At 50.1% G+C, this 11,008-nt stretch overlaps 1 protein-coding gene across 1 annotated transcript in view; it reads left to right on the top strand.

Annotated features, from left to right (window-relative positions):
- Positions 1–227: 227 nt before the first annotated feature.
- Kl (klotho) overlaps positions 228–11,008 on the top strand; it is a 38,047-nt gene continuing 27,266 nt past the window's right edge. The window contains exon 1 of the mRNA XM_038344505.1: positions 228–1,052. Within this exon, the coding sequence (XP_038200433.1) occupies positions 228–1,052 (825 nt within the window). The remainder of the gene's footprint in view (positions 1,053–11,008) is intronic.

Below are 11,008 nucleotides of genomic sequence, written 5' to 3'. Positions count from 1 at the left end.
CTCCGACGTCCCCGAGGACACCAGCGGTGCTCTCTCTGGCACCCTGGCTGTCTGAGCCCCTGCCCGCCTCCCCCCCCCCCCCGCTCGTACCAGGCCTGGGGGGCGGCGCCTACTCTGGGTAATCATTGTCCGCCGGGCGGGGGGAGCGGGGGTGGGCACCGCAGGGGGCGGGCAGCGGGGCGCGGGCATAAAGGGGCGCAGCGCGGTGTCCTCCTGTCTCCCTCAGCATGCCAGCCCGCGCCCCTTCTCGCCGCCTGCGGCGGCTGCTGCTGCTCCGTCTGCTGTCGCTGCATTTGCTGCTGCTCGCCCTGCGCGCCCGTTGCCTGAGCGCTGAGCCGGGTCAGGGCGCGCAGACCTGGGCTCGCTTTGCGCGCCCTCCCGCCCCTGAGGCCGCCGGCCTTCTCCACGACACCTTCCCCGACGGCTTTCTCTGGGCGGTGGGCAGCGCCGCCTACCAGACCGAGGGCGGCTGGCGACAGCACGGTAAAGGCGCGTCCATTTGGGACACGTTCACCCATCACCCCCAGATCACCCCAGGCGATTCCCCGATCGCGGTGGCGCCGTCGGGTGCCCCGTCGCCTCCTCTGCCCTCCACTGGAGATGTGGCCAGTGACAGTTACAACAACGTCTACCGCGACACGGAGGGGCTACGAGAGCTGGGGGTCACTCACTACCGCTTCTCCATCTCGTGGGCGCGCGTGCTCCCCAATGGCACCGCGGGAACCCCCAACCGCGAGGGGCTACGCTACTATCGGCGGCTGCTGGAGCGGCTGCGGGAGCTGGGCGTGCAGCCGGTGGTCACCCTGTACCACTGGGATCTGCCGCAGAGCCTGCAGGACGCCTATGGCGGCTGGGCTAATAGAGCTCTGGTTGACCACTTCAGGGATTATGCCGAGCTCTGCTTTCGCCACTTCGGTGGCCAGGTCAAGTACTGGATCACCATTGATAACCCGTACGTGGTGGCCTGGCACGGGTACGCCACCGGGCGCCTGGCCCCGGGTGTGCGGGGCAGCTCCAGGCTCGGGTACCTGGTTGCGCACAACCTACTTCTGGTGAGTGCGAGGGACCAGGCAGGGGGCGACCTTGGGGGACAGAGGGCCTCAGAAGTGCCAGGGCCACTTTCAGGAAGCCACACTTGAACCTCATTACGGGGTCACAAAGGACTTGCACCTCGCAGGGGGACACCCCTCAGCGTCTCCGGGCTCCCCTTTAGAAGTGGAGTTAGAAACTGGAGGGAAATCCCGCTGTACGCACGCGCGCGGTGGGGCCCTTAGAAAAGGATACAGGACTCTGGCTAGTGAGGAAAGGAGCAAGCGCCTTTCCTTGGGTGTTACAGCGAAGTTCCTAGAGGTAAGGGCGGGGAAGATTTATTAAAAGTAGCTGCGGGGACAGAATGAAGAGGGTGAGCGAAAGTAACAAGTTTGACTACAAGCTGTAGACAGCCATTGCAACCCGCAAGAACTCCGTGTTAATCCAGTAAAACCCGTCTTGCTAGAGGCACAAGGTTACTTTGCATATAGTGCAAAGGTGTCAAAACCTCATCCCTAAGCTGTTTGCGCTTAAACTGAGTTTAGAGGACCCGTCTGAGGCAGGATAGGATAGGGGACTGACTTGCCTTCACCATCAGTAGTTACCATCAAACTGAAGACCCCCCTTTACGCACTGTAGGATGAGCATAAAAACACGGGACTCACTCCAGCATGTGGCTTTACCAGTATCTGTGTGTCACAATGCTGTCTCTAGTTGAAAGGATTCCTCACGGACGAAGGAGTTACCAGGTTTCGCCGGTGGTTCTGAATATCTTGAGGATAAAGTCTAGCTCTAAACACTTTTTAACCAGACGGGCACTTTAACCTGCTAAGCTACTGCGACCGGCCTGTTCTAAACACTTTTAGTTGAATCCTTAGACAGTTGAGGCAGAGTTCCCTGCCGACAGCCGCTGGTAATGTGATCTGGGCCAAACAGCATTGTATGCCAGCTTCACAAAATCTGGCTTCGCACGTGGTCTTGGTGTCATGTAGGTGTGCATCTTTTCACACTGGTACTTTTCGAGTCGTGACTAAGTGTTGCCAGTCTGCCCATCTTTTGAAAGGGAACCAACAAGCCCTGAACCAAATCATCTCAGTGAAGAGATTCGTCTAGAAAAACTATGGGGATGGGGAGGGGTGCTGTACCACTTTTTGAAGACAAAAACAAATTATCAGTTCCAACCAGAAACAGATTAGGGCCCACTCTTTAAAATTGATCATGCAAATTCTAGGGTTTTTTTTTTTTTTTTTTTTTTTGTACAGATAATAAACTCCTGTCTACGGAAGTGGGCAACTGCTATTCTGGTGGTTAATGGCCATTTACAACATGAAGGATGGTGGCTTGGACACTCTCTCCTGCTCCCTGTCAGTCCTGGGTTTAACTTTGCAGTTGTATTCTTGAGGAATTACTCAAAAATGCTGCCAAACACTAACTGTCCTTCGCAGAAACGCGGTGGACTTTGCAGCCGTGAGAAATGAGTAACCGGTCAGCACGCTGCTCATTTTTGCTGATGCCACACATGAAACCCCAGTGGCTGTAAAATATTAATTTTACTTTTTAAAAATGCCTTTGGGTTTAGAATTTAGTCATCCTGCTACCTTATTTATAAGTAAGGGGTCGCGAATGAATGCCATTGTATGAGATTATTTTATTGAGCTTTGGGTGCCCTTTCTCAGTGTTTGTGTGATGGGGGAGGGAGAGTTTCACTTTATCTGAAAAAGTCTAAAGGTGCAGATTTTGGTAATGAGACCTTTTGGTTTAGACACTGATGCTTCTGGGAAGAGTTAGAGGCCCCCGAGCACTTGGAGTATTAATTTGTTTTTTAATGTGGAATGCTGGGGAAGGATCCCGTGAGCCAACATCTCTCCCCTGTGCTTCTGCTAGTCTACAGGTGGGCTTTAGAGACTAGGGTGGTGGATGGAATCTCCACCTTATCGGGATTCCAGAACCACTTGCTGATTATTTGGAGAGCCTGAGTCGGGGCGAACTTCCTGCAAATTTGGAGGCCCTGCTCACAGTGGGGGTCTCTATAAATTCTTTGGCAGCTTCCTGGTGTGAACTTGGACTTTGGCCATTGTGTGGGATGGGATGAAGGAAGGCGCTCCTTGCAGAGCGTGGAGCTGGCTACTTAGCTCATCAGAGTTCTACAACAGAATATGCCTTTTTCCTCTGGTTGGCAGTCAGACATCTCAGTTTTGATGATTCCCGTGAAGTACATTTCTTGATACTTCTCCCTCCCCCGCCGCCCAACTCTGTAGCTGGGGAGTCTAACCCGAGGGTGCCTCTGAGATTTGGTTATGCCTATGGATTTCTGGGAGGTCCAGAACCAGGTTGAAGGAACGTTTAGCTCCACCCCTCCTCATTTAGAGGGGATCTCTCGGGTGTGTTGGTATCAAAGCTCACATCTTGACTGGGCTACCACCTCCTGTTTCTCAACCATTGATCTTGCTTTCTGAAATCAACTCCTAAGCTTGGTTTTTGGATCTTCGCCGTCTCATGGCTTCTGTTGCTGTGACGATCGAAACCCCTGACCCATAGCAACTTGGAGAGGAAAGGGTTTTGTGTGCCCCCCCACCCCCCAGCTTGTAGCTTGTAGTCCGATATTCAGGGAAATCAGGGCAGGAACCTAGAGGCAGGAGCTGATGCAGAGGTCATGGAGGGGTGCTGCTTACTGGCTTTTTCCTCGTGGATGCTCAGCCTGCTTTCTGATAGCACCACCTGCCCAGGAATGGCACTGCCTACAGTGGGCTGAGCCCTCCTGTATCCATCACCAAATAAGAAATGCCCCATAGGCTTGTGTACGACCTGACCTTACGGAGGCATTTTCTCGGTTGGGGTATCCTCCTCTTAGATGACTCTAGCTTGTGCCAAAAAATCAGCCATCACACCCATTCTCCCACATGTCTTTTCTTGGTACCCTGGGCATTCCTTTTGTCTTTAGAATGCCTTCTTCATGTGCTTGGAAAGCGTAGAGGGTCCAGAGCTCTGTCTTGTGGCCTCCCATTGGGAAGCCCTCCATGTGAGTCTTGGGACCCCCAACGCCTGCAATCCCCAGCTGCCAGATTCAGTCTCCAGCTGGGACCTCTCTGAGCATCTGGCCCTGATAGTCTTGTCCACTTAGCTAGTAGGCAAGGCAAGGCAGGTCACAAGCAACATGCCCCAGATCAAACTCCCTTTTTCCCATCTGTCTTAGTTACGGTTTCTATCGCTGTGAAGAGACACTATAACCATAGCAACTCTTATAAAAAGAACACATTTCATTGAGATGGCTCACTTACAGTTCAGAGGTTCAGTCCATTATCATCGTGGTAGGGAGGATAGCGGTGTGCAGGCAGTCAGGATGCTGGAGAAGGAGCTGAGAGTCCTACATCTTGCAGGCAACAGGAAGTCGACTGAGACACTGAGTAGTATTTCAAGCATAGGAAACCTCAAAGCCCTCCTTCCCCCCCCCCCCCCGTGACACACTTTCTCCAATAAGGCCACACCCACTCCAACAAAGCCACACCGCCTAATAGTGCCACTCCCTATGAGGTTATGGGGACCAGTTACTTTCAAACCACCACACCATCTCTTTTGTGATACTCTGCTCTTCCAGATGGTCAGGCGCCGATTCTTCCCTTCTCCCTTCCTCCCTCTTTCTGTCCCTGCTCTCCTGGGGAGTGGATCCAGAGCCTTGAACTTGCTAGACAAGCACTGTACCACTGAGCTGTATCTATGATATGACTGGGGCTCAGACTACCCTTGGATTTTTGCCTCAGTCATGCCCTGGTTTAATCCCTTGCTCCCTGCCATGTGGCCCTGAGGGTGTATTCTGAAGGGGCACCATTGTGCGTGAAGAGTACAAATCCCTGCTTGCTACAATCCTGCCTACTCCCTAAGAACCACTTTGCATGCTCCTTTGGCCTCACACTTGAACGTCACTTCTTCCTTCTGTGGAATTCCATGATTCTCCGGTGCCTCTTAGCACAGTTTAATTCCCCACCCCACCCCATTAACTGGTCATTTTCTTAAGCAAGGAAACCTTGTTTCCTTCATCTGCTTCTTTCTTAAGTGTTGACCTAGGTCTGGAGAGATAGCTCTGTAGGTAAGAGTGCTTACTGCTCTTGCGGAGGACCAGGGTTCAGTTCCCAGCACCCACAGGAAAGCTCATAATGGCCTGTAACTCTAGTTCTAGGTGATCCAAAGCCCTCTTATGGCCTCTGTGGGCTCCTGCATGACGATCATTCACTTTTGGGGAGCTGCTCCTTGTGTCCATGTGTCTATCTGCCTAGCCATCTTCTGGTGGAATGGGGGAACCACTGATCTGGTAGGTAAAATCTGGCACTCAGGTGTGAACTGTTGAAGGTCATTGCCATGTGGCTCCACTGTAACCACTTTGATTTAGAAGTTGTCAGAATTCTCTCCACTGCATCATGAAGATGTTTCCAGAATGGGGTGAGTGATGAAGTCTGTGTTAACCTGAGTGAATATTGGAGAAAACTTTGTCATCTAGTTCAATTTTCATCCCCCTAGCAATTAATGTACATGCATTCAAATGACACACAACATGCATGCTTTCAAGTGATACACAACATGTATGCATTCAAATGACACAATGTATGTGCATTCAAATGACACACAATGCGCATGCATTCAAATGACCCACAACATGCATCCATTCACATTACACACAACATGCACGCATTCAAATGACCCACAACATGCATGCATTCACATGACACACAACATGCATGCATTCAAATGACACACAATGTGTACTTTCAAGCCACACTTCAGGAATTTCCCTCTTATTAAAATGCCTTTGGAAGTATCAGCTGGGCTGAAGGTTAATATATTTTATAGAACATGGCTGAATTCAGGGTGCATTTAATCAGAAGCAGTTAGAATTCCTCTCAAGGCACTTGAGTCTCTCTGCATACCTGATTGAACACAATGTTCTCTGGAGGCTAAAGTCAAGTCCAAGATAAAGAACTAGTGAAATAATTTTTGAATCATACTAGTGTTCTTAAAATGTCAATTGTGGGGTTGTGGAGATGGCTTAGGTGTTGAGAGCACACACTGCTCTTGCAGAACCTCAATCAGTTTGGTTCTTAGCACCCACACTGGGTGACTCACAACTCCTTGCAACTCCAACTCCAGAGGGATCCAATGCCTCCAGCCTCCTCAGGTGCAGGCGATAACCCCCCCACTCCCACATATACATAAGTAAAGCGTAGTGAAAGCAAATCGTTAATCTCGGTTGTTTTGAGGTAAAGAGAAAGAGGAAATGTAAACTGCTAAGAGCTTAAATAATGTCAGCGTCCATTTTGATGGGCACATTGAGCACTGGGCCATCTTAGCAGAACCGCAGTTAGCTAAACTGTCGTCAGCCATGGCTTCTGTACCCTCAAGACCTAAGTCAGTCCATCGTTTCTAAAAATACCATTGTTCTGTACCACGCGTTTCATAATTAACTCATGGGAAAGGTGCTCTATTTCCCTGAATACCATTCTCGAAGCATTTAGGTGAAGGGTGGAAATAGAATGCATGCCTGCTGGGAGGAGGCGAGGCAGAGATCAGGGGCAACAGTGCCCATAATTATCGCATGCTCTGAGATCTGCATCCTCTGCAGAAATGCCCCAGGAGTTACAACGCACACTTAAACGGGCCACAGTGAGCTTTTATGTGTTCCTGTGCTGTGTTGAGTGCTTTTGGCATGACGTTAGTTATTGCTGCATCTTGGGATACAGTCTTACTCACCTTCTAAAGCCCTAACGCTGTCGACACAATTTGTGAGTCAGAAGAGACAGACAGACTGCTCACACTTGTGATTCCTTGAGGTGACGATCTGTATGTAATATTTCTCTTTTTTTGAGATTTATTTTATGTGTATGAGTGTTTTGCCTGCATGTATGTACGTATGTGACCACGTGCATGCCTCCTGCCCTCAGAGGTCGGAAGAGGGTGTCAGATCACCTAGAACTGGAGTCATGGATGGATGTGAGTTACCACGCAGGCGCTAGGAATCAAGCCTGGGTCCTCTGCATGAGCAACAAGTTCTCTCTTGAGCCATCTCTCCAGCCCCTCACTTAACTTCTTGGAACGTAAACCACTTAACAGAATGAAGTTCATTTTAGAGGTTATTTTAATAGAATTTTACCAAAGACTTCTCTAGATCTTTGAAATACTCTATTTTCATATAAAATGTATTAGCAGGTGTCTTGTTGGTCCTAGTTTGGCGGACACAATGTGCCGTAAGGGCTACAGAAAATAATATAAGGATTTAGTGGAGTGTGTGGCCAGACTCTGAATAGATTGACATGTGACTGTCAGAACAGCATCCATGAGCGAGCACCACTGTGGCCTAATATATACTTTTCAAGCTGAGAGCAGTAAGGGACATAGACTTTAAATGTAGCGATCCTATCAAATTTATTTCCATGTCGGTAAGTGCCTTTTTTGGTTTCTAAGCAGAATGGTGGAGTGGGGAAGGGTCTGGGAAATCCATGCCAACCCTCCTCCCTCTAGCTTCTGCAGGATAGTCAATGTCCCCTCTGGACCTCTGCGTTTCTTTCATCTTTTGTTTTGAATTGACACCTGCCGTCACAGAGCTCAGTCCCTGGTGGTCTGTTTACCTTCCTAAATGAATAAAATAAATCATGTCTGCATAGGGCAGCTGCTGTTGGGGGAATGCTTGTAGCCCTCCAAAACTCCGGTTGAGAATCTATTGCTGCTGTAGTAGGTGGAGCCTGGTGGCGGGGCTGGTGCCGGGGGGAGTGGGTGAGGCACCCGGAGATTGGATCTGTTGCGGAAGAGCAGAAGAGCGCTTGACCTCCGCTTGCTGTCTTTCCTGGTACGGTCTCTGCCACATAGCACCCTTTTCCCATGATGCACTGGGAAGGCTGTTTGCAGCTTCTTGATCTTGGCCTTTTTAGTCTTCTGAGCTGTGAGAAGTCACTTTTCTTTAAAAGAATGACCTAGACCATGATATTGTTATAGCAACGGAAAATGGACAGAGGAATAGCTTTCTAAATATTTGAAAAGGCCAATGTGTGCTTCCTAAGTGTTTCTCCTGTGTGCTAAAAAGTCTCCTTCAAGATGCTGGGATCCCTCTCCCCCTCCCCCCCTTAGGAACTTTCCCCCAGAGCTTCCAGCAGTAGCAGGAAGGGGTGGGGCTGAATTCAAAAGCACACACGTAAACGCTGGATGGGCCTCTCGATTGGCTGACCCATTAGCAAGACACGGAGGCGCAGAGACAGGAAAGTAGACGGAAAAGACGGTCTGCATGGTCTGGATCCACCCCTACCCATAGTGCTTCACGAGAGGAGGTGATGAATATGGGAGACAGGGTATGGAATCAGAACAGGCTCCCTCAGAGAACACTGACTCCTGGCGCCATATGCATTTATAGCTCTTTCTGTGGGCCTATGGCTCTTTCTGTGGGGTGGTACCTCTTGCCTCAGTGGGCAAGAGGTCATTGTAGATCCTCTGGGGACACTCTATCCCCACCCCTGCTTCCACTTCTCTCTGAATCCCAACCACAGGCCCTCTCCCTTCAATCCTTTCTCCACTGGATGTTCCAAATTCTCCCGCAATGCTGTGTGCTTCTTCTCTATACCCCTGGAACGCTTGCTTGCCTTTTAGTATGTGCTCTGGTGTGCACATCCTGAAGCCAACAGCATGACTCTTTCTTACTGTTTGATATACGTGGAAGATTCCCGGTCTTACTGTATGTAACATGGGATCTTGGGGGAGGTGCAGGTAAATGGGAGACTTCGCACCTCTTGCTGAATAGGGTCCCATGCCCAAGCCTGGATTACCTGACATAGGACAACAGGCTCCTTTTCCTTCTACTCTGCCTTTCACTGTGGGAGGGGCTGGGTGTAGTACGGCAGGGGTTTAAAGTGACCAAGAGGGACAAGGGAAGACTCCTGTCCTTCCTCACTGGTAGATGATGAGGGAGATGTAACAACTGTCAGGCAGCCACACTAGGACCCCCAAGACCTTAGTAGAAATAAGCACGGATGACAGCTGGGACACCAAGGGAGACAGGCCAGTTTTGACAGGTAGGAGGAGAGTGGTTAGGGAAAACTATACAGGGGAGATCAAGGGCTGCCAGGCTCTCTGTGGAGGCTGTTTTGGGCTTTCAGGACCAGGCAGTATCTATTGGGTGGGAACTACTCAGTAGCAGCGAGAAAACCCCCAGGCAGTGTGTCCTCTGATGACCACAGCTGAGCTCTCAGAACGCTGTTTGTGCCGAAGTCGTTCGCGAGTCCCGTGTGGGCGGGGGTGTGCCAGACACATCAAGTAGACAGCGTGCAGTGGAGGCCTGAGAGGCAGCCCCTCACTGCCAAAGGCGACGGTTCACTTAAGGCTCAATATTTGGAAGCCATGGGTGGGAAAGGACCAGAAGCTGGAGGGATGGGGCCTGGGGATCTTCAAGGTGTCTTGCCATATTTGCCGGGCAGAGCTGAGCAGGGGTCCAGATGCCCACAGCTTTCTGTTCTGGTGTTTTAGCTGCCACCTTACTGAGGTTTGGATTAGTCTCTAGACAGCTAAAACCCTCTCAAGCTCTTCACTCCCCACGCGCTGCTGTTAAGCCAGGCTGTGCCTGTCGTCTCCTGTGGGAATTTATCTTTGAATTCACAGTCTTACTAAATGCCATCGAGACAGAGCTTCCCATAGGTGGAAACGTGTTTTGTTTTGTTTTGTTTGGTTGTTGTTTGTTTTTTTTTTTTTAAATTGGAAATAATAGAAATGTAGGAACATTTCTGGATCAGCATAAGGAATAGTGCTATATGGATTTGGTGGAATATTCTTAACTGGCTGTTGAGACAGTGACATTTGATCAGAAGGCCACCCGTGGCCTACTGTGAGAAGGAAAGAGCTGGCTCTCACACAACATTTTCTGTATCTCTGCCGTAGAGATGTGCATGAATAGCGCTGGGCTCTTCACACTTCTCTGACTGGGGTGTTCTTCCTTTTCCCAGGAACCCCTCCTGGCACACAGATCCAAGAGTAGAGTAGGTCTTTCCATCTGTCCCCTCCAAATACTGTTCTCCCCACTGTTTGGTTCTGGTCAACTGACACAAACCTGCATACTCGGGAAGAAAGATTCTCAGTTGAAGAATTGTATCCATCGGATTGGCCTGTGGCATGTCTGTGGGGCATCTCCTTGATTGCTAATTGATATAGGAGGGCCCAGCCCACTCTGGGCAGCACCATCCCTATGCAGCTGGTCCTGGGCTGTAGAAAGAAGGTATCTGAATGAGCTAGGGGCGGGGGAGGGGAAGGGAAAGGGGAAGGCAGTGGGAGTGTAAAGCCAGTAAGCAGGGTTCCTTTGTGGTCTCTGCTTCAGTTCCTGCCTTGACTTCCCTCCATGACAGACTGTAACCTGTCAGCCAAGCACACCCTTTCCTTCCCCAAGTCGCTTTTGGTCCCTGTCTTATCACAGCAACAGAGAAAGGAATGAGGACAGTTTCTGAGAAAATATCACAGTGTTGAAATAGTTTGCTTCTCCCCAGCAGGTCTCTGGCTAGAAGGGAGGGACCATTCAGATGATAGGTATGGAGAGAGTGAGGTGTGCCCTAAGGTGTCCCTGCAGCCTACCCTGGAGCCTGTCTGTCGGTGTCCAAGCTCTCAGGAGTTTCCTCTCATGAGTGTCCCACCAGCCAGCTCCCAAATAATGACATGGAGACTTATTATTAACCGTGAAAGCTTGGCCTATAGCTTAGGCTTGTTCCTAACTAGCTCTTAAAACTCAAATTAATGCATTTATATTAATCTATATTCTATCACGTGGCATTACCTCTCTTCCCTCTTGCATTCCTGTTTCCTCCTGTGAGCCTAGATTCTCCTCCTCTTCCTTTCTTTTCCTGGACATCCCATCTATTCCCTCCTGCCTAGCTAGTGGCTGTTCAGCTTTTTATTACACCAATCCCAGCAAATACATCGTCACACAATGCACAAATATCTCACAACACACGAGGCCCATGGGCTC

The sequence above is a fragment of the Arvicola amphibius genome, chromosome 10 (assembly GCF_903992535.2).
Source record: "Arvicola amphibius chromosome 10, mArvAmp1.2, whole genome shotgun sequence".
Classification (NCBI taxonomy): domain Eukaryota; kingdom Metazoa; phylum Chordata; class Mammalia; order Rodentia; family Cricetidae; genus Arvicola; species Arvicola amphibius.
This window is presented reverse-complemented; position numbering and strand designations above follow the sequence as displayed.